General features: G+C 37.6%; 1 protein-coding gene across 1 annotated transcript in view; it reads right to left on the bottom strand.

Moving 5' to 3' along the window:
* Positions 1-25342, bottom strand: part of LOC103084768 (CUB and sushi domain-containing protein 1-like) — a 338785-nt gene that overhangs the window by 162799 nt on the left and 150644 nt on the right. The window contains 2 exon segments of the mRNA XM_082931482.1: positions 3472-3590; positions 18967-19071. Coding sequence (XP_082787608.1) covers positions 3472-3590; positions 18967-19071 — 224 coding nt within the window.

Below are 25342 nucleotides of genomic sequence, written 5' to 3'. Positions count from 1 at the left end.
TTCAGCAAAGAACTGGGTCAGTTCTTCCTTTATTGCAGAAATAAGGGAGACTTAATATTCATTTTATTATCAGACAGCCTCACAGCTGTCAAATTAACGTGTCTGCGATGAAATTAATCCTCGTCATTCAAGGTCTCTTTATCCTCTAAATATATAAAGTTTTCAACTTTCAACCTTCAAAAAATCTGTCCTATTATTACTCTTTTAAAAATTAAACAGCAGCAGGTTAAATTCTCAGTGTTTCGTGCTAAAATCTCTTTTAAGATGAAAGAGAAGGTAGTGAACAGGCACCTCTGTGTGCAGACTATTCAATTTTACTTTTTTCCTTATTGTGACTTGGTGGTTTTATGTGCCATGAATACTTATCTTGTGAATTTCCATTTGCCAAACAGAACTGGCATAGAAGCAGTTGAAAAACAAATCTTTAATTCATGTTAAATAATCCCAGCCATATTGGGAATGCATCAAACAAGAATTTGCACTACGGCAGTTATCAATGACAAACCAATTCCCCAAGCTTAGGAAGGTTTCATACTCAATTCATGTGCCACAGAACTCGTTTTCTCCTACTTCCTAATATTCTTGAAAGTTGTTACAGTAAAGGAAGACTACACTTATTCTTAAAGAAGACATGCAGGATAATGCTTTTCCTGCCAAATTTCATGCTCTGTATCTCCTCATTCTCTGATCTATTACATTATCTTTAATACATTTCTTTCTGAATTTTGGACAAACATAAAGCACAAAAGCCTTTAAAGATATTTATGGAAGACTACCAATAAAATGGTCATTTATTACCAATCTAGGTCACATTCTGCTATTGATTTCAGCAAAGACATTTCATATTAGTGATTCCAGCTGAAATTTTTATAATGTATCCAAAACAAGACAGGAATCTGTGTATTTATTTACTAGTTTCAAATGGGAATTTTCGTTTTTCATCTTTTAAAAGAAAAGTAAAACAAATCTAGAGAGAAGGAAATCATTAATCATTCAGATATCCGGGACTGACATTTGATGTGTCCTGTCTCTGCCACTTTATGCCTGAATCTCACTAGGCAGATGCACTTATAGACATTTGTACGTAAACCATAAAAGGAACAATTCTTTTCATGAATAATATGTAATTTATGCATGCTGCCATTCCAAATATACTAATGCGTTACCAAAATTCCCAGTTGTTAGCAACTTTTTAAAAAGTCCAGAATCCTTTTTAACTCATGTGAATGAGAGACAGTCACAGCTTGTAAATTCAAATGCTTGAAACTGTTATAAAGAAAAAAAAATCTTAGTTTGCATTCGAAAACAAGAGCTAAGTGGCCTGACTGGACTCTACAGATGTGTGTCTGCAGGCTTTTATCCCTAAGCAGCATGTTAAACAATTCATTGTAAGAAATGTCTTTAGTAAATAACCCTTTCTAGTTTCTTCTCTGAGGGCTATAGAAGTCTTCCTTATGAAAGGATGCTGACAGTAAATGCAAAGTGCTGTCATAAACGTGTAGAAAGATGAACACACGTGAGTGAGAGAAAGTGTTAACGTGTGGGGATTTGGGAGAGGAGAGAGACAACATGATGTTTACATGGTTTAAGTCAATTTATAAAGAAGTAAAAAAAAGCCCAAAAAGCATAAAAATGGCTTGTCAGTATAGAGTAAGGTATTCCTCTAAATGAAACCCCTGGGATGTGACTTATAATTCTTTCTGCTGTAACACGTGAAACAGGAAGTTTCTGTTCTTAAAGAATCAGTTAAAACGGCCTTGACGTGCTTGGTTAAAAGCTTGTTTCCATGGATGAAGGTTTGGCAAAGCTTCTTCAGTAACTCCTGTTCTACTTTCCAAGTCTCTGCCCATGTTTTTGCAGAGTCAAAGCCATTACTGTGATACCCACCAAGATCTATGAACGCAGGCTGTAGGTTGTTTTGATGAAGGTGGCTTTATATGCCGATGTTTGTTTATAATAATAGCTATACTGGCTTTCGTTTGCTGAAGTGTGTTAGGTGTTTTACTGATATTTTCTCAAACTTAAGACCCAGGCTGATTTCTGCAGGTGGTCCCTCCAGATGTGCCAGCTCGTCTGCCCACTCCCTCCTCTCAGGCACTGGCTCACTCCCGTTCCCCATTAGGGAGATGTGCCCCCAGTGCCACACCATGAGGTTGACTGAGAGTAACACAGGCTCTGCATGTGAAGCACCTGGCGGGCAGGCCATCAGCTTCCAGCGTTTGCTGCTGCTGCTCTAACTGGTCTCAGTTCTGCAAGATATTTACCCCAGCGCACAGAAATGGGACTATACGCAATGCTGTCACTTCACTGCTGTATCTGCAAAACTTCTTTCTGATGAGTACTCCAGGTTTTATTTAAGTCACTTACAGAATACAACTAAAAATAATGTTCTTGAAACACCTTCAGCTTCAGTGTTGTAATAAACATACAGCAAAAAGTACTCTATTACCTGAATTAACTGAAGTGTAGAAACCTAAGTAGCCTTAAATATGTCTGTTGGACTTTGGAATATACATGTTTAGATTTCAGTATTCATTGTTGGTAGGGAGAATTATATGTGGATTATGCTAGAGGACACAGATAAACTGTTCTGGGAGTATGCTTATTTGTGGCTAACCCAGAAAACAAATAACAGAAACATGACTCATGTTGCTATACATTGGCTTGTAAAACGTTTATTAAAACTTTACATAAATTTAATAAAAAAAAAAAAAGACTACAAAAACTTCTGCTTAACATTTCTTGAAAAGCATTTAACCCTATTATTTGAGCACCATATTTACCTGGCACACAAGTAGGCACTTGAAGATTTACTGAACTAAATCATAAGAACAGTCTGCAATGCAGGACAAGCATGGGACTCAGAGCCAACCCAATAATCGGGTTGCCAGGAGAGGATTGTTGAGGAGACTGTGTCAATGCTTTGTCCCTTAGAATTTTATCTAGTTATTGGGAGAGTATACATTTTGAAATAAAAGTATTATGAAAATAATATGCTCAACCTTAAAAGGATGCTTTATCGGGCTTCCCTGGTGGCGCAGTGCTTGAGAGTCCGCCTGCCGATGCAGGAGACGCGGGTTCGTGCCCCGTTTCGGGAAGATCCCACATGCCGCGGAGCGGCTGGGCCCGTGAGCCATGGCCACTGAGCCTGCGCGTCCGGAGCCTGTGCTCCGCAAATGGGAGAGGCCACAACAGTGAGAGGCCCGCATAACGCAAGGAAAAAAAAAAAAAAAAAAAAAAAAAAAAAAAAAAAAAAAAAGGATGCTTTATCATTTAGAAGATATTTCCGCATCATCATTAAATTTACCTGTATGCATGGTTTAATATGACTACTTTGATTCACAAACTGAATGAGAGAAACGAGATTAGGTCTCTGGGTGCAAATCTAGGGCGTTGTCTTAAGTGAGCTGGCTGAGGATTAGCATGCTGAGCCCCTCTACTACCAAAAGCTCAAATAAAAAAATAAAATACCTGCAGCGTGTACCCAGGCTCGCACTGAAAGGACAGCACATCGTTCACCATGTATCGGTCTCCTGTTTTGATGCTGTTGCTGGGAAGGGCTGGCTCTTGGCAAGCAGCAAGACCTACAGCTGGGGAAACGTAAAGAAAAACACTTACAAGCTGTGTAAAATGAACAATATTCTTACCATTCGAACAGCAAAATAGCATTTTCCTATTGCCCTCCTCCTATAGAAATGAACAAAAACTCTCTCTCTTGTTTGTCTACCAAGAAGACATTAACTTTCAATCAGTTTGAGCTAAATCTTAAATATTAATTAATTTCATTTCCACTGTGTAATGAAATTTCTTTAAAGAATAAAATTTGTTACTTCCACATTTAGTGTAAAACACTCCAATTCCAATGCATACATATTTTAAAAGGTCTTTAAGGAAACTGTTTCCTATTATATGCAAATCCCCATGATATGGCTCTCTTGCTTTTTGTTTTTCTAGCATACTTAGCAGTCTTTTTGAAAAATTTTAAGTGTGAATCCAGGAATCCTATCCTTCTGGAAAAACATAATATGAGAACAAATATTTTATATTCAATCTCTCTCTCTCTCTCTCTCTTTCTCATTTAAAGACAACAACAAAAAAATTCTCATGAACAGTTTGTTCTTTAGGTAAAAAGGACCAGTATTTACAGACCCTAAAGCTGTAATCAGGCACTTTCCTAGATGGAATTGCCTATAGTTAAGACACTAACAAAATTTTTAAAAATGCATCATATAATATTGGAATTCAGCTTAGAATATCAGATCAATGAATGCCAAGGACCATTTAACACTGATACTTATTTGTATAAACCCTTACCATATGAATAATCAAAATATGTAGCTGTGGTATTTTATAGAATCAAAAATGTATTTGAAATTGTGCTAAAGATTTGGTGATTGCTAATAATCTTCCATGATTCTATACATCTTTTTCTCACATCCCAAGTTACTAAGCACTAATAAGTTATCCAGGGTGAGAAATGGGAGAGAAGGACTTCTTCAGAGCAGACCAGCTTAAAATCCTTCACGTGCTCTTGGACTGAGACTTTGGTTCTTGTTCTTTTCATTAACATGAAGGAACTAATCAGATTAACTAACTGACTGGGACTCTGAGTAATGGGGCGGGGCTGGGGGAGGGGAAGATTGTTCTTCCAGGACATGAAGGCTGGTCTATGCAGCCACACAATTGTGGGTCCCAGTGCACAATGAGGACGCATGCTGCCTGCCCTGCCCTCAGGACTGGGTCCACACCTGTGGGCACCCACTGCAGCTGGCACATCTCCTCTGCTCGTATGCATGCTTCACTGTCCCCATCAGACTTCGAGGTCAGAGATGAAATTATTAAGAATTTCCAGATGGGCAACAGCATGCATGGGATGCCTCTGAGAGCAGGAGCTGGTGTCACTCCACGCGGTGCCAACTCACGAGGCAGCCTTGGGGTCTAGACAGGCAGCACTTGGAGAAATCAAGGGACAGGCAGTCCCTTGGAGCAAGGGACGAAGACAGTACTGCTTGCCAGTCACTCTCCTGGCTGCATCACGTTGCTCTAATCCTCACAAGAACCTTAATGTAGACTCTGGTGTCTGACATTAAGGTCAAGGCAGAGCAAAGTGAGATGGGCAGGCCGAGGTTCCCAGGTGCAGGTGTGCAGACCCACCTGCCCACCTGGGTGAGGTAACAGTCAGTTTCCTCCACTGCCCTGCTTTTCAAAGTATGGTAAGTGTGGGAGCCTGTAAGAGATGCACACTTTGGGTATCCCAGAACTATTGGACCAGAATCTGCCTGTTAACACCATCCCTGGTGATTCTTATTTATTTATTTTTTAAAATATTTATTTATCTATTTGGTTGTGCCAGGTCTTAGTTGCTGCATGTGGGCTCCTTAGTTGGGGCAAGTGAACTCTTAGTTGCAGCACGCATGTGGGATCTAGTTCCCTGGCCAGGGATCAAACTCCGGCCCCCTACGTTGGGAGCGCAGGGTCTTAGCTGCTGCGCCACCAGGGAAGTCCCCCTGGTGATTCTTATGCATTAAAGTTTGAGAATCACCAGTTTGCCTCACTTTACCCTGGAACCTGAGAAGATGAAACAGAGAGAAGAGTCTTTATTTCTCATCATCAGTGAGATTGTTCATTTGAGAACATGATGCTATAGAAATTACACTGGATGGACACCACTGTATATAAACAGGATAATTTCAAGACATGAAACACATGGATTCTGTCTGGGATGAGCAGGTGTGAGGTGTAGCATAATGTTTTTTATAAGCTGAAATTGATTTTCCTTAAATGTCTATACACTAAAAACTATAAAACACCATATGCATTAAGTGATGATATTTTTATTCCTAGTACAGAATTTTAAGCCATTTGGGGTTTTTCATAGATGATAAAATTGCTGACTATGGAAAAATACCTTCACTTACACCTTTAACTTTTTTTATTGATAAAAATCTAATTTATCTCCCTCTCCTTTATAACTTTAGAAAATAAACTGCAACTATATTTCCATTTCACCTTTTTTTACCCATCACAGATTGGCATGAACTCCTACTGTATATCATTTATTTTTTATTTGACCCTAAAAAAATACATTTAAAATACTTGTGCCATAAAATTTCTAACTACAATTTAGAATTCTAAAAAGATAATGATACTTTATGATTTTGAAACACATGATAAACATGCATTTTTTTGTCCAATATTTAGAGCAGGATAAGCAGGACCTTTGTAAATATAGTTAAAATAAGTTTGAACATTTTGTTTTTCAACTTATCATTGTCCTCATTTCAACTGGCATTGTGTATGGTTTTCAAACTTCACAATTCAAAACAAATACGTTGTTCTAGCTGGACAGCTTAAAACAATAATGAATATAATAATCAAAGAAAGAGGAAAGCAGATCAAATGGAGAGACCAACAGAGTTGGATTATTTGGCAGCTGCAAAGAGGTCAAAGGATAGATATGTAGAAACATGAGCATTAGGTACATGACAGGTCATCACAGACACTATAGGGAATATATTGGCTACTCCTTCATCTTGAAATGAAAAAATTTGTCGAGTATATTGTTCATTGTAACCAATTAAAGAACCATTGCTTTGCATAAGCACACCCTAAGACAGAAGTGTTGTTCACAATCTCTGTAAACCCATAATCCAAAAATTGTATTAAAGGTCAGACAATGTGCTGGAAAACAGGTGAAGAAAGAAATCACAACTTCACATAGGGAGACCTGATGGGAGGATGACAATAGATGAAGTAAATGTCAAATGTCATGATCACATAGACCTAAACCTACATGTGTCATCCTGTACACTCAGACTTCTATACAACATTGTTCAATGTCCACACATCTTCTTGACATCAAAGAGTAGCTGTAAAGAAAGCCCCCTTAATTAAGAAAAAGTATCCAAAGAAAAGAAACTACTTTTTTATTCATTGTCTAAGAAGTTTAGTGTATATGTGGAGCTAAAAATATTTTCACTTACCTGTCAACTGTTGGCTGGTTCAGTCCACATAAAAAATGCTATTCTATTCCTTCAATTTAATAGATCATAAGGTCTCATTAAAGCATAGGGATTGTGTGTCCAGTGTCAAGAGAAGCAATCCCATGAATTTGGGGGGCAGTAGAATTTTTAAATGTGATTGAAGTTATTATTAGTTTAAAACAGATTGTTATAACTTTAAGATGTTTTATGTAATTGCAGTTGTAACCACAATGAAAACATCTGTTTAATACAAAGACAAGTTATGTCACTACAAAAAAATCAATGAGACAAAAAAAAAAATGGAGTAAGAGGAAAATAGAGACAAAAATGCTAAAAGACATACAGAAAACAAAGACACAGAATGGCAGAATGGATTAAAAAAGAGTTCCAGGCATTTGCTATACCATTTACTCATTTTAGATCTAAGTACACACACAGTCTAAAAGTGAAAGGATTGAAAAAGATATTTCATGCAAAAAGGAACCTAAAGACATCAGGGATGGCCATACTTAGAATAGATTTTAAAACAAAAACTGTCACAAGAGACAAAGAAGGACATTATATATATAATAATAAAAGGGTCAATTCACCAAGGAGATATAACAATAATAAATATATATGCACCTGACACTGGAACTGCCAAATAAGTGAAGCAAACACTGACAGACCTGAAGGGAGAAATAGACACAAACACAAGAACAGTATGAACCTTCAATATCCCACTTTCAGTTACGGATAGAACAGCCAGATAGAAGATAAGGGACAGAAGACTTGAACAACACTAAAGCCCATTTAGACCTAAGAGATATATACAGAATACTCCACCCAAAAAAGCAGAACACATATTCTTCTCTGGTGTACATGGAACATTCTCCAAGATAGGCCACATGTTAGGCCACGAAACACATCTAAACAAATTTTAAAAAACTGAACTCACACAAAGTATTTTCATCAATCACTTTAGAATGAAACAAGAAATCAATAGCAGAGGGACAAAAAGAAAATCCACAAATAGATGGAAATTAAAGAACTCAATCTTAAACTCAACCAATAGGTCAAGGAACAAATCACAAGAGAATTTAGCAAATATCTGGAGACATGAAAACAAAAACACAACATATAAAAACTTACAGGATGCAGTAAAAGCAGTACTAAAAGGGAAGTTTATAGCTGTTAATGCTTACATTATAGAAGAAAAATGATCTCAAATAAACAACTTAACTTTATACCTCAAGGAACTAGAAAAAGAACAAACTAAACCAAAAGTTAGCATAAGAAAGAAAATAATAAAGATTAGAGGAGAAGTCAATAAAATAGAGAATATGAAACAACGGAAAACATCAACAAGACCAAAAGTATTTTTTAAAAAATATCAACAAAATCAACAAATCCTTAGATAGACTGAGAAAAAAGTTTTAAAAGACTCAAATAATTAAATTTAGAAATTAAAGGCATTTTAAAAAACTATGAACACTTATACACCAATGAAATGGATAACCTAGAAGAAATGGATAAATCCTAAGAAATATACAACCTACCAAGTATCATGAAGAAATAACAATTCTGAACAGACCTATCATTAGTAAGGACGCCCAAACCCATGGGCCTTCTTACTTCGTCCTTGTCCACACTCTGCATCCATCAGCAGACCTGTCAGTTCTACCTACCATGTGCATCTCACATCCTCTGAGCCACAGAACTGAGCTTCCTCTGAGCCTGTTGACAACTGCAACATCTGTTTATCCGATGAGGATACCCCCTCTCTTGTCACTGTCCAAGTGGGTCTCTACTCAACAACCTAATTGATCTGGTTGAAGGATAAATCAGATGATGTTACTTCCCTGATGGAAACTGTTCAATGTCTTCCAACTGTTCTCAGGATAAAATCCTGGGCTACAAGGTGGGGAACATTCTCTCTCTGGCTCACTCTTTCAATTTTGCTTCCTGCCTCTCTTCTGACTGTCCACAAGGCTCCCTCTAGTCTAGACATTTTTTTTTTTTTTCGGCTTCATGAGTACAATAGGTGCCTTTCTACCTGGGGTACCCCTTGATAGTTTCCTTTGACTACAATGCATTTCCCTTAAGTATTTTTGTGGTTGAATAATGTCCATTGTTTCATCCTTCCTTCAATAAATATTGTCAATGAAAAACAGAGCACCATAGTTACTTTGTACCTCAGAATACTGCTTATTTGCTTCAAGGTGCTTAAAACAATCTATAACCATCATGGTGTTTCCTTATATATTATGCCCCCACCACTAGAATATAAATTCTGCATAAGCAGAGACCATGTATGGTTGTCTCATCATGACTCTGTCTATGGAGGCTAGAGGCTAGAGTAGGCATATAACAGATGCTCCAATAAATGGGGATGAATGCAGCGACATCCACAATTTAGTTTCAGGGGACAGGGATGAGGGGGCAATCATCACCAAGAGGAGATGAGTCTCAAATGAGTTACAAGGGTGGATGCACCAATTGACAACTGATAATTTGAAACCAAACTCCTTTTCACGTGGGCAACTCTGAGTAATGGGCAGCGTGAGTAGCAGCAGAATTTCTTTAATGATTGACGATCCTCTCAAGCAGCAACCAGAGACTAGCTGATAAACAGAGTTAATGTTGGGACCCACCTCTTAAATCAGTGGCAGGGACAGTAGGTGATGGTCCGAAGAGTTTAGGATTAAGCATCAGTTCTGTACACTCCACCCTTCCCCGTCCCAAATCCATTAATGCCTGAAATTCCAAAGACTATCAAAGGACAACAGGAAAACTGTACTCCAATCCCTTTATTTTAGAAGAGAGTCAACTAAAGAACCCAGGGATTAAGTAGTTTATACTGCACCTTTCACTTAAATTTAATACTTGTTAAAATGCCAAAACATCACTGTTAGGAGAAAAGTTTTAATCAGTTACCAGTTTTTTGTGTGTATTACATTCAACCCCAAATAAATCTGGGATTCTCTTGTTACCCACCAAACAAAGTTCTGTTACTACTGAATGCCCAGAACAGTCTTGTAAGAGAGACTTCACATTACGAGAAGGGTCTCTGGAACATTCTATGATGTTAGGTAGAAGTCAAGATATACAAGACTTTAAACTCTTCCATGGTCCTTGGTGCAATTAGAACTTGGTATGAAATGAGGAAGACATGAATTATCAATTGATGTTAATGAAAGCAATTTTAATAGGAGGTAGGAGTTGAAAGGGTCTCGGGAGATTCTTTGAAATAAAAGCACTTAGATAAATTTGACAGATCAACAAATGATTGATATAGAGTTAAATACATGAAGATAACTTTATTACACCCCTGAATGGACACGGTTTACAGGATGCCCACTCTGGTGGAGGTACAGCGCTGTCTTCTGTGGGTGCACAAGATGAAATCTCCATAAATGCACCCAGGGGTATATGAGGTGTTATCTTATCCAACCTTTCACTTCCTGTGATTTTTACTCATGCCCGCCATTCAAGTTGAGAAACCTTATTAGTATTATTAATATAGTATTAAAGTGTCATTAAAACATGCATTAATAATTTGCATGCATTTATAAGGATTACTGTAATTGTAGAAGGCTATTTCAAGCTGTCAGTATTCAACTATGATAACATCTCACTAAAAATGTGTAGTACTTTTCGTTTCAAAAACTTAAGGCATTTTCCAGAATTTTAATCCTCATTACATACTTCCTTCTGAGTGTCTGTTTTGAAATGAGTCCACAAAGGAAATGAAATGTAGTACTTATTTGATCACTGAAAACAAACAGAATGCAAGTATTTTAAAAGCACATCCATAATAAACATAGCTTTATAGTGATAATATTCTGTTGACCATCAGCTCAGACCCCTGCAGGAATTAAGGCAGTTCACTATACTATGTTCTTACCATTATATCAAAAACAGACACATGATTGTCATATAAGTTTCACTTCTGAATTTTCTAGAAAATCTTTTTTGAATACAACTTCAATTTTAAATTATAAGTACTTTTTAGAATACAGACAAGCAAGGAACTTATCTCTTTTAATTATTGCATTTTCTTTTTTTTTAAAGATAATTAAATAAGTTCTATTTCCTTTTTTCGCTTTTATTGCCAGAAATTTAAAGCTAAATTTAGTGCCTAACAATACCAATTATTTTAATATAGGGGGCTAGTATACTTATATCTTTCTCTTTAGTTGCCTTTTAAAATTTTCTTTATTTTAATATTTCTTTTTGTTGTATACTTATTTTTAAGTTGCACCAAATACTTGAAGAACGGACAGGTTATCTTTTTTTTTAATCTATTTTTTATTCACCTGAGTATTTATCGTTTGAGTGAGATCTTATAAAATTCATGCTATATAATATTATTTTTCATTATATACATAACTACAAATTAAATACATATCAGAAGGACTTAATCATGTATAATAAGTTTTGAACTTGTTGTACTTGAAATACTACTACTATATTACAGTCAGCTCTAGGTCAAATAATATTTGAGAAAAAATTTAAGTCTGACAATAGTAAAATACTTTATATTTATTTTATAATAATCATTTTAACTAACGACAATTAATACACCGAACTTGCGAGCATGCTAAAATGTGAAAAAAATCTCCATTTGACTCTACCTTGTAAAGGATAAGCATTCATTTCAAACAATGAAAGAGTTACTATATTTACTTTTCTCTGAAATTTTTGTTTTTTCATAATAACTACAAATCACTAATTCAAACTCCTCTCTTTTTCAGAATAAATATATTGTAAATGTGTTACTGCAATATTATTGTCTCTTTATAAAAAAAAAAAATATATTGTCTCTTTCTCTCTCTTACATGAGGCTGTCATGGCCATAGCTTACATGTTCCAGGCTCTGACCCATCTGTATAATGTTCTGTATCAAAGGGCCAGAGTATTAGACATGGGAGAATGGCTTCCACATCAGACCATGTCCTCTGCTGAGCTACTGTTTAGAGTAGAAAGCTAACTTTCTGCTTTGTAGGACATCTAAAATTCACATTGCACAGTAGCTTCTCTATTTCACTTGCCTTCCAGGGGTCAAATGTCATATCTCATAGACTCTAGAAATATTTTGTTAACTCCAATGGGTTTCCCAGTAGTGAGTGTGAGAGGAAAAAGGTCTCAAGAAAGACAGTAAAATAAAAAAAACTTTCATATATAGAATTATGTTGGTGCTGTTTGGACTCAGTGCCATATATCAGCATAAATAGGCTTGAATAATTGCAGAAGCCTTCCATTTGAGGTCAAACACACTCATTGGGTTTATGACATTAATCTGGGATAGATGCCATTCGATGAGGTCTTATATGGTTCCCTGAAGACCCAGAAATTAAGTATCTTCCAACATAGCAAGACAGAACTATGTGTAAGCTCAGGCACAATACCAGTCTAATTTAATAAAGAAGGTTTTAGTAATGTAAAGTGTGACTATTAAACAAGCACTGCTATGTGTAAAAATCGAGATGAGTAGTTTCTATTTCAAGCAACCTCTAAAGGAAGAGATTGTCTCAACTAGATGGGTTTATTCTGCTAATAATGTATTTGTAATGTAAATATATATTACATTTAATTCTATATAATTTATCTGTAAATATCTCTGAATTTGTTCACAGTTATGAAGAAACCTATGTCACTACTTTAAAGTTACGTGTACTAGATAGATAGATGATAGTTATAGATAGTTGGATAGATAATTTTGTTTAAAAACTGGACATTCAAGAAAAGTTTCTCTATGGTTAACCTAAATAAATAATTTTAGTATTCATCTAGCCTTGAACTAGAGCAATTTTAAAACCCATAAAAAGACTTCCACTTCTACTTGGGATATAGAAATCTGTAAAATACAACCTCACTCCCACTTTAACAATGAGAAAAATCTGAACTATAAAATCATAACCTTTCTTGAACTCATCAGGGAGCTGAGGTTTCAGGTACCCAGGTGACATCAGTTCCAAAGGATTGGTGCCTTCAAGGAGAGGGAGGACACACAAACTGTCACTGTGACAGATCACAGGAGAGAAAGGACCAACTCACACACAGGCAATGACACATCAGCTAACGTTTTAGCAAATGGCCAGTACCTGAGCATGGGTCTCCAGTAGCTCAGGGCCCCAGACAGTAGGGAGTCTGTCCTTCCTTCCACATGCCTCCATTGACTAATTAAGAGAGATACTGGGGGCATGGTAGGAGGCCGGAGTAAGCCTCTCCCTTACCACCACCAAATATCAATGTTTCTGTGGAGAGGGGCATGACATCCGACGCACTTCCCAAACCCTTTCACTTTTAGGAAACTAAAGTGTTAAGCCACTGGGAGAGGAGCAGCAAAACCTGTTCCCTCCAGGGCACAGGGAAAGGGGCACTGCAGCTTGGAGAAAGGTGTACGGAAAAAGAAAGTCTACATGTGGGGTGTGGCAGGAAAACCAGTATGAGCTTAAGACGCTACATCAGCACCAAGACCATGGTCTTCTAGCCCTAGGGAACACTCAGCAAACGCTCCTCAAAGGCCAACCACAGGTAGACCCTGATGACCTTGGGAGGGGGGCAAGAATGCTGAGAACACCCCACCCCACTCTGTGCAGACTCTCAAGGTTTGACTTAGGCTGGAAGAGAATCACAGAGCAACTCTGACTCCAGTGTAAGCTTAACACCGAGCGACAAGCAACAGTGTCTACTACTGGGGGACATGCCACCTCTTTTGAAAAGGTGTTTAGGGAGGACTGACAGCTCAGAGTGGAGTAACGATGCTGAGAAAAAGCCCCCAATTAGGCACTTGGCAGTGCCAGCTCACCACTGAGGAATTTGATGCTCTGAAAGTAACCATAGCGACAATGGAACTCAAATCCAGTGTAACTCCTGACTCAACAGGCTAACAAAAGTGGTGCCCATTCCCAGGCACAAATATTAACCACAATCTCTACGGTTCTACTCGTGGTGTCCACCTTTAATAAAATATTCAAGAAATAACAACCCTTTGCCTAGAGATGAAGTAAGTAACCAGACTCTGCATACTCATATAGTGGAAATATAAGACAGGGATATTAAATATAAAAAATATGTTAAAAGATCTAGTGGAAAAGATAGCATGCATGAAGAGATGGAGTAATTACCAACAAGAGACAATAATTATAAGACAGAAGTGGAGGGCTTCCCTGGTGGCACAGTGGTTGAGAGTCTGCCTGCCGATGCAGGGGACACGGGTTCGTGCCCTGGTCCGGGAAGATCCCACATGCCGCGGAGCGGCTGAGCCCGTGAGCCATGGCCGCTGAGCCTGCACGTCCAGAGCCTGTGCTTCGCAACGGGAGAGGCCACAACAGTGAGAGGCCCGCATACCGCAAAAAGAAAACAAAAACAAAAACAAAAACAAAGAAAGAAGTGGAAATTCAAGGCGCAAAACACAATATCAGAGACGAAGTATTATTTCAATAGACTCATTAGCAGACTTAACACAGCTGAGGAAAGATTCAGAGAATCAAAGGTTAATAGCAACTACATAAACTGGAACACAAAGAGAAAGTGTGAACAAAACAGAATTGAGGAACAAGAACTGTGATACAATAGCAACAGGCCTAACAGACATGTAATTAGAGTCCCAAAAGAAACAGGAAAAGAGAATTGGGGAAAAGAAATATTTGTAATGATAATGGTCAACAATTTTTCATAAATAATAAAAGACATCAAACCTTAGATCCAAAAATATAAGTTTACCCTGAATAGGATGAATATCAAGCGCATGCGCGTGCGTGCACACACACACACACACAAATCCACCTAGACATACTATAGTCTACCTGATGAAAATAAAGAAAAATTCTTAAAGGAAGCCAGAGAACAGGGACAAATGCATAGCCATAAGAAATACAGCTTACTTTTCATCACAAACTATGAAATAAGAAGACAATGAAGTGGCATTTTTAACATACTGAAAAGAACTTTCAACCCAGATTTCTACACCCAGACAAAATATCTTTAAAAAATGAAGGTAAAATGATGACTTTCAGAAAAACAAAAGCTGGGAGAATTCTTTGTCTGCAGACCTGCACTAGAAGAGTCAAAAGGAGTTCTTCAGACAGAAAAATTTTAGACAGAAACTTGGATTCACCCAAAGAAATAAAGAGCTCCAAAGATGCTAAAAACAGGTAAATATAAAATATTTAGTTTTCTCATTTTTATCCACTCTGAAAGATCAATATCTAAAGCAAAAACAGTAAAAATGTTTTGTGGGCTTTATAACATGTAAAAATAATATGTAAGACAATAATAACATAAAGGATGGAAAGAGGAAATTAGAAGTATATGCTTGTAAGTTTCACTACCCATTAAGTGACATAATATTATTTGAAGGTAAGATGCATACTTTAAACTTGTCTAGGGAGACCATTAACATTTTTAAGAGTTTATCTACTAAGTCCATAGTGGAGATAAATTGGAGCAATAAAAAGACTCAGTTAAACCAAAAGCTGCCAGGAAAAGAGGGAAAAAATCAACAAGATACAAATAGGATCAGTACAAACACTCCAACAGGGCTCATGTGTTAAATCTTATTTGTCCTCCTCCCACCAAATTCCACCGAAATAAACTTGTTTATAAATATTTACATATACAATTGGCCTCTGTATCCATGGGTTCTGAATCTGTTGATTCAACCAAGCATGGTTCAAAAATTTTTGAAAAAACACATTCCAAAAAGTCCCAAAAAGCAAAACTTGAATTTGATGCAGGTTGGCAACAATTTACATAGTATTTCCTTTCTATTTACAACTATTTATGTAGCGTTTTCATCATATTAGTTATTATAAGTAATCCAAAGATGATTTAAAGTATATTAGAGAATGTGCATAGGTTAGGTGTAAATGAGACAGCATTTCATTTAAGGGACCAGAGAACCTGTGGATTCTGGTACCCCTGAGGGGAGACGGGGCGGGGGGGTGGCTCCTGGAGCCAATGCCCCACGGATACTGAGGCAAGACTGTATATATTGTTTCGTGTTGAATCCAAGAACAGTTACTGCCATATTGTTCCCCAGGAGCAGGTTCTACGCTATATACCTCAAGGTCAGATTTTGTATTTTCCAATATAAACCAACATCATCATTGTTCCCATATCTATAATTTAAAGTTCCCAGAAATCTAAAGTTTTCGTTTGGTTCTTTTTCTTCAGATCGGAGCTCAGAGTGAGAGTGAGGCTTGTATCCTTTTGCCGCCTAACTCAAATTTCCAGTCAAGTCCAATAATATAAAAGCTGGCTAGATGGCTACAGGCTTGTATGAAGCATTCAAAGATGCTGATCTTTTGACCTTTTAGCTGGATCGTATAAGATCACAGAGAATCTAGATCACACATACTACACCGGACCTCCTGGGAATCACTTTCGCTAACATTAATATTTTACAACTCATCCCTTCAGATAAAGTGTTTGTTTTTTGTTTGAGAAGCTCCTATCAGTGTTCGTTTGGAATTATGGGCCGCTACAATTAACAAGGCCTAGCCTTCACCTCCATATGCAAAAACTCAGACTCCTCAGATGGAAGCAGGCGTGGACTTGCCATACAGCTCAGGTTTTAGGGCCAGAGCTGGATCTAGAACTGGATCTCCAATACTGACTCCCAAGCTTCTTTATCTTCCACATGCCATTCAGCTACTAGTGACAGGTGGTGTCACCACCTGTAAAGAAGGGCAGCCTGTGTGCTCTTTCTGATTGGACAGTTGGGATATTTGGACAGGTGCTCAGTAAACTGCATTTGTGATGAAACACATCTATGTCTACCTGTGTTCATTCTGTAAGTCGTTAGCAGTCTGACTCTGACCTGGGCAGGCTGAACACATGCTAGGTTCTGTTCCTTCTCCTTTAAAAACTGAGCATACCTCAAAAATGGTGTTTTTTGAGGACAAATGAGTAAGCACCCGTAACACATTTAGGGCAGGACCAGGCATAAATGTGTGCTTGTTGTTGTTTTTACTATTATTACCTGGATATATATTGTAGCAAAAAGTCTGAATTTAGAGACATGTGGACTGGCAATACACATTTTAAGCTTGATGCAAAAATATGTTAATAGATTAAGAATATTAGATAATCTTTTGAAAACTTCAACAGTCCTCCTGCTGTTTAGTGTTCACCTTAATAAGATTAATTCTACCAACACTTTTCATAATCCAAATTTTAAACGGACACAAAGAATTAGAACAGAGAAATGACTGCCTCTAAGTACATGGAAGGTAATGCCATGACCCTCAGAATGCTGTCAGCGTCCGAAAACAACCACTCAGAAAAGAAAATCACGAATGAAAACGTAGCATTCCGTGTGGCCAAGTAAAAAATAAATACATTAAGTAATGAAACAGGTCTTAAGATTCTTGAACAAGATTAATTTCTGTAAGAAATATGTTCGTCTCTCTTTTAATGAATTTTATCAGCTGAGAATAAAGTGAAATGTAGGTAGTTACTATACTGTTGGAGCTGAAGTCTGTGTGAGTACACAGATAATCGTACACAGTAATTGTAGACTAATTATTTCACTAGCACCTCTTTCTATTAGGAGTGAGTGAAGAGCCAGAAGCCACAAGATAACTTTAAGAGGAAGAAATAAGCACATTCATCAACTCCAACACTGCTAAAAATATTAGTGAATTTATTAACACTATCATAAATAAGGTTTATAGTTTCGTATCTACAGATGTTCACAAAATGTATCAAAGTAGCAGATTTTTCCAGACATATCCTACATAAATAGCATCCATAGTATCATTTTACGCTGTCACTAAAGTAGTCCTATTCAAATAAATTGGAATAAACTTGCATACAAATGCCTGTAATAAGCAGGGAAATTTAACTGGAATGCGAAACAGCCCTGTGGTTTGTGTCTGGTTCAGAATATTTATCATCAGCTGGAAACCTGGCCTTTCCAAAACATGCATGCATTTACATCCCAGCAAACTGCTTATTTCAATTCAAAGGATCACTTATTAAAGCTTATCCATGTATTTGCTTATTTGCAACTGCTTATTAAAGGAGATGAATATCAACATTAAGCATTTTTAGTGCTTGAAAACATGTCCTAAAATAAACTTTACTCTCATTGGAAATTCTTATTTCACTTTTACAAGGTTTACCTGCATAAGCAAACGCCAAAGAAGATTTGTGAATTTGACCTTTGTCATCCCATTTATCAGACTATTAACTCAGTCTCACATCCATTTTTAAAAGGTTAGCATCTACTTTGCATTACCTTCTTCCAATTAAAATGAATAATACACAAAGGCAGGCACTAAAGTGGCTGCTCTTTGCTAGTCTGATTCTACCAGCCTCTAAGACTAGAAATAGAAAGGGCTTATGACCATAATCTATCTGGAAATTATGACTTTCTACATTTTTGGAAACTTACATGAATATTTGCTATCACTCACAAGAAAACTAGTAATATTGCGAATGGTTATTTTCTACCTTTTTTTTTTAACACAAACAACCTGAAAGCATAGTCAATGTTTTAAACTTACATGAATATTTGCTATCACTCACAAGAAAACTAGTAATATTACAAATGGTTATTTTGTACTTTTTTTAACACAAAAAACCTGAAAGCATAGTCAATGTTTTATCTAATTATTCCAGATGCTAAATTCTTCATTTCCCTATTGTCTTTCATAATATAATTATAATATATAATATAATAAAAATATAGTTCAATATAAGAATATATTATAATTACATATATATTATAAATATATTATATATTATAAATTATAATACAAATTATATTATAAATTTCTATATTATAAATATTATAATTGTTATAAAATTATATAACATAATAATAACATAGTTCATAGAGATCAGTTTTGTAACACCCAAGTTCGTGGAACTTCCAAACATAGTTTTAGAATAAAATTTCACTGTGTAATAAGGGCAGGGATCTATTTTCCCTTTAAGAAAATTACTCAATATCCCAGTGAAAGCCAGATGCAGAAACAGGTGAACTTACTTTTGTATTCCAGGTGGAAGCCAGCAGCTGCCACGCTGATATCCGACTGGAAATGCAGGTAGAGCTGATTGGATGTGCTGTTGAGCAGTGCTGGCACGGTGGTACCTGTGAGAAGTGATGCAGGTTGAGCTTTAACATCAGTGATGCGTTCACTCTTCGCATTTTAAAATCAGTAAGAATATCATACTAAGTGATATATGTTAGAGAAAGACAAATGTTATAGGATATCACTTATATGTGAAATCTAAAATATAATACACATGAATCTATTTACAAAACAGAAATAGACTCACAGGCATAGAAAACAAACTCATGGTTACCTAAGGGGAGAGGGAGGGAGGGAGGGAGGGAGGGATAAATCAAGAGTTTGGGATTAGTAGATGCACACCGCTGTATATAAAATAGATAAACACAAGGATTTACTGTAGAGCACAGGGAGTATATTCATTAACTTGTAATAACTTATAATTTTCAGATTATAATGAAAAATCATCTGAAAATATATACATATTTAACAGAATCACTTTGCTGCACACCTGAAACTAGCACAATATTGTAAGTCAACTATACTTCAAAAAAAGTCACTGAGGATATTTGTTTAGGTTTACAGATCCCTTTAACTTGTCTGATCGTCACATATTTAACCCAAGTATTGGCTTTGATGGTTATCCTTTTAGCCACTCTCTTCTTCCAGGCCCAGTAAGAAATTCCACATTTTCTCTGCCCTCCTCAGGCAGATGCGACATCTCTTTATCATATCAGTGAAAACACACAAATTTTTATGCTTCACCATTCATTTGACTCTTCACATTGTTTTCTTTTCTCAACATAACCATTTGCTTTTTTTTTTTTTCACTTGTCACAAACAAAGAGGGGACAAAGTCTCAACACGCAAGTCGTATGGAGGTTGGGGAAGCAGTTAGACTGTAGATCTGATGCAATATATTATCCAGAAGAGGTTGCTTTTGACTATATATTCTCTTCTCTATCCCTGTGTGACTCGTACTGAAGAATGTTCTTTTTGAGATCTGCAAATGATTTCAATGAAACACACATGGAAAGGAAAATACAGGTTTATTTTACATAATGCCTCATTTAATTAAAATGTTCTAACCTACGTGATAGCAGCTGACAAATCAGGAGATTTAGTGATGCTGAGGACCAGGGTGACAAAAAAGCCAGGGTACCCAAGGTGCCGAGGAAAAGCGTGTGTTCATCAGCCAGAAGTGTAAAACATGTGGGTGGAATGTAATGTAATATGGGAAAACAATAAGCTAGCTTAAATCCCTTTTTACCAAAAGGGTACATGCTTGATATTCTACTGTATTCAAATCATTCTCTGAATAAGTACACACTTCCTATATGTGAAGGAAATACCCATCACGTAAAACTCATCATGGTGCAGGCAAATTACTAGATGAAGATGATGCTAACGTATAAAGAAAGAAATATAACTTTAAATAACAAAACAAGGAAATAAACTGATAATTATCCAAGACAGATGAAGAATGTTGCAAGGATAATATCCTTTGTCACCCTTCACTCTCTGCTTAAATGATTCTAAGATCCTCCGACAGCTGTAATTAAACCAATGACTCCAGGTAAGGACTCCAGCCATCCGTCCCATCACTTGGTTGTCAAAGGCTCTTGGAAGATGATGTGAACACAACTCAACTCATATTCATCCCTGCAGAGCCTGGGTGACCTCCTGTGTCTCCACATCCATCCACACTGTTAACACCCGCTGAAGTCCTCCCATCAGAGGCCCCCTCCCTCTCCGTGACCTGTGCTGCCCTACAGGCAGCTGTCAGGCCCTAACGAGCCAGCCTCCTCCATCCTTCTTGGTTTCACTCACTCCATCCCTCCATCTTGACCACCATCATCTCAGCACAAGCCACCAGTGCTATTAACCAGGATGAGGGGATAGTACCACACTCCTAACTTGTTTCCTGAATCTACTGTCGCCTCAATCCAATTCATTCTCCACTCAGGAGTCTGAAAGCTCTTTTTAAGATGGACACATGATTATGTCACGTTACAGTTCTCCTAGATTCCTGGTCATCTTAGGATAAAATTTCAGCCTCCCTGATTTGACCTAAAGACCCTGCCTGATCTAACTACTACCTGCATTTCTAGCTGCTTCTCACTACTCTATTTCACAACTCATTTTCCTGTTCAAGGTGTTCCCATAATCGTAGTCTGGGATGCTCTTCCCCTCCCCTCTATCCATTTTGCCTTTCTTATTCCTACTCATTCAAAAATCTCCACTCTTCTCACACTAAGTGTTTGCTGAATGATAAACATTTAGAAAATGTCTTCAGGGCTTCCCTGGTGGCGCAGTGGTTGAGAGTCCGCCCGCCGATGCAGGGGACACGGGTTCGTGCCCCGGTCCGGGAGGATCCCACATGCCGCGGAGCGGCTGGGCCCGTGAGCCATGGCCGCTGAGCCTGCGCGTCCGGAGCCTGTGCTCCGCAACAGGAGAGGCCGCAGCAGTGAGAGGCCCGTGTACGGCAAAAAAAAAAAAAAAGGAAAAAGAAAATGTCTTCAGACTTAACCCCTTTGTTATCTGACCTTGGTTTGATGCATGAAGATAGATAGATACATACATACATACATACATACATACATAGACTTTTTTAATTGCAGCCATGGAGGGGGAAACATAAGCCTATTCCTGCAGGTCAGCAGACACATATAAAGAGAGATTATTCCTTGAAACTAATTAATAGCTAGTGGAGTGCAGATAGGGGAATGTTGCAAAGTGGGATGACCTCAAGACAAGAAGGAGACATCCACCCAAAACTCCAGTTTTAACCCATTTTTTTTCAAATTGTATGACGTTTGCTGTCCTCTCACTCATGTAATTATTTCTGTATACTTGGATAATGTCTGCAGAAAGAACAATGTTATCTAACCAGGTAAGTTTTAATTATAGCACCTGTACTACTTTCTGCCTGGTTTTACCTGTAACTTCAGGTAATCAGTGTATTTAATAGCCTCCAGCCCCCAGTCAAGTCATTTCCACACACAGGTACTCAACACACACTTTTGACTGTTTGTTTATCTTCCCTGTGTTACAGTGGAATCAGAAAAACTGCTTCCACTCCTGACTCTGACACAAAACAGTTCTGTCACTGAAAACATTTGAATATGTTCTAATTCTGTAAAATACAGATGATAGCACATCCCTTATATGTGAGTCATACATGTGCTGTGTGTGTGAAAGTGCTTTGTGGATTATCACGTCCCCTCCAAATGTTCTTATTGATTGCAGCAAGTAAATTCATGAACGACAGTCCTGTTTGTACTTCTGTGATGATATATAGTCATTTGTTTTCCTACAGAAGATGCTGGATCTCAATGCCCCAGGTGGCATATGAGGCGTGCTGGGGGTGCTGGGAGGATGCTAGGCGGCCGGCACCTGCTGCAGCCACAGAGTCCTGCCCTGCGCGCCCCTGCAGGGGGCTCCCGCTTAGGGCTCTGCTCAGAAGGGACTTTCAGAAGAAGCTTATTCCCACCGTTCAAAATGCAACTGAGAGATTTTTTAAAAAGTGTTGCCACAGGCAGAATACTTTTGATCACATTGTCTCACTGTGACCTAGACAGAACCACACACACAGAAAGCTGAGAAATCGCATTACAGCTCTGCAGACTCCACTCCCAGCACATGGATATTTACTTTCCCTCAATCCCAATTGTCAGCTACAAATTGGTATGAATTTTGCTCTGTCTTATCCACCTAAAATTTATAAGCTGTCTACTTCCCAAAATGATTTTAAATGGCTTACAATGTGAGTCCTACATACACATGGCTATCCAGACAGAAAAGGAAAATCAAAAAATTGAATTTATTCAAGAAGTCAGTCAGTCATTTTTCCAGAAATATGTACCTCTAACAACTACCCATTCTTGTTTGTTTTCAGTCAACAACTAACTTTTAAAATGGGTTCAGATTCTCCTTTGTAAATATTTTGAAAGTATCATAGGAACAAAAAAGTGTAAAACATATTTGAAACATTTTAAAACATATTCAGATTTCATGGCTGATGTGTCATTTCTTCCATATAAAGTTAAAAAAAAGACTCCTTTTAAAATATTTTAAATAATTTTTAGCTTAAAGCTGCAAATATAGTACAGAAAACACCCATATACCCACTATCTGGCCATATATTACATAATAATATCTATGTTTCCACAATACATATGTGTGTAAAATTATTTTATTCTAAACCCTCTGTGAGCAAATTGTAGACATGACGACTCACTTCTTGTAAAAACTCATTGTGCATTTCTTCAAACAGAGCAGTTCTAAAAGAAACAAAAAAAAACGAACACAGATGCAACAGTACCATGTATTCTACAGAAATCACTGGAATTTCGACAATCTGCCAATAATGGGTTTTCCAGCAAAAGTACTCCATCCATGATTACTTCCCTTCAGTTTTTTTTTTTGGTCTGGAATAGTTTCTTAGTCTTTCTTTCCCTTTCATGAACTTGATACTTTTGAAAGACACAAGCCACTTTTTGTGTGTAAAATATTTTTCAAAATCAATTTTGATTTTAGAAAATTATGATTCAAAAAAATTATTTTTACAAATTATACCATGATAAAAGTTAATAAAAATTACTCATGTGAAAGATTTTTCTTTAACATTTTATAAGTTAATCAAATGCATGCCTGAAAGGATTTGTTGTTGTTTACATAGGGGGTTCTCACAATTTTAGTATTATATCAATATTCATTTAAGCTGAGACTACACTCGAACATAAGTTTAGAAAATGGCATTACAAAAGATTGGGAGTGAGTAGTTTAAAAAAAAAAAAATCAAAACATGCCGGGCTGCCTGTGCAGTAATAAATCAGATGTTTTCACTGCCGTAAGTCTCAGTGCAGCCAAACTTCAAAACCAGTCCTCCAAAAAAGGTGAAGGCATTTAATAAAATGATTTTTCTTTAGCAACGTAACCTCCAAAGAGAATGTCTGATGTTCTCTGACTAGATTCAGATGGTGATGCATTTTTGGAAAGAATATCAAAATGTGATGCTGTATTCTTCAGAGGTCACCATATTTGCCGGCTCTCAGGGGTGTGAGGTAGCTGCCTTGGGAGGCTTCCAGAGGCTAATTCAGGGCACTTCCTCTCAAACTCAGCTTTTAGTGACATCATGCTGGTTGTTTGAAATCAGCCCTGGTGGGGGTATTTACGCACCACAGCAATTGCAATTCTAAGCCAAATCAAGATTTTTTTGTTTATATGTTTGTTTGTTTTGAGAGCAGGTTTATCAGTTCACCAATGCGCAGGTGTCCTGATACTGGAGATCTTAACATGACTGCCTGAGGAAGGTGGTGTCTGCCAGGCTTCTCGACTCTTGAGTTACTCCTTTCCTCCTCTGCAGTGAATGAGGGCTAGGTGGGGAGACGCACTGAGACTGTGGCTCTCTGTTCCTCACCAAAATCTCACACACTAGTTTTAGCATTCACTGATGTTCCAATGTGAATCATTTACTGTCCTAATGGTTGCCATATGGTGATTCTCTAATTCCATCTCCTTCTAGATGTATTAGTTTGGATTCTGCAAGGGAAAGTTTTCTCTTTCACTCATTCCGTTCACGCATGTATCTATTTACATCAGTATGGATCCATACATTTCTATTTTATACGAAATGGTTCATCATGTGTGCTTTTCCCATCAGAACCTTGGAGTCAAAGACTCCCCAAGAAGCACAGTTCCTTTAAGGGAGAATGGTATGGAACGTGATATCTAGAAACCTAGAATTGGGTATGAGGTGGGTTCATGGCTACTGGGGTTATTGTTTTACACCTCTCAAAAGACAGAGGTAGGAAATACGTACACACACACACACACACATCCGCATCCACACTTATATTTTCCTCTGTGTCTACAGCTACACATATGAAGGCCATGAGTTCACACCAATGTCTCGAATTCAAATCCGTCACAACAAGCTCCATGCCAGCCTTCCTCATTTCCATTTTCCCACTCCCTTCTCAGTCACTGAGAAAGCCAGTTCACTTCATCCTCCATATGTTTATTCATGTTCTCAGTTCTAACGTGTGTCCCCAACCTTCCATCTGTGCCCCTACCCCCTTGCTCCACCGCCCCCTTACTTGGTCCCCAATTGTGCCAAACATGTCCAACAAGTATATGATAAAAGGAAAATCAGCCAATCTGAAGTTCATTCCCCCCACCCCCCTCACACAATTAACTTCAGTGAGACACCCTGTTGGGTCCACAGGGTAATAACCCACTCTTTCTTCCCAGCTCGGGGGTCTGACAAAAGTGACCCACTGCCTTCACATCAGCCCTCCTGCTCGTGGACGACAAAGCTTTCTCCTTGACACCTGCGTTCCGACGCTC

Source organism: Lipotes vexillifer, unplaced genomic scaffold (genome assembly GCF_000442215.2).
Source record: "Lipotes vexillifer unplaced genomic scaffold, Lipotes_vexillifer_v1.1 scaffold1980, whole genome shotgun sequence".
Lineage (NCBI taxonomy): Eukaryota > Metazoa > Chordata > Mammalia > Artiodactyla > Lipotidae > Lipotes > Lipotes vexillifer.
Note: the sequence above shows the minus strand (reverse complement) of the source record. Positions and strands in the feature narration are given on the sequence as shown.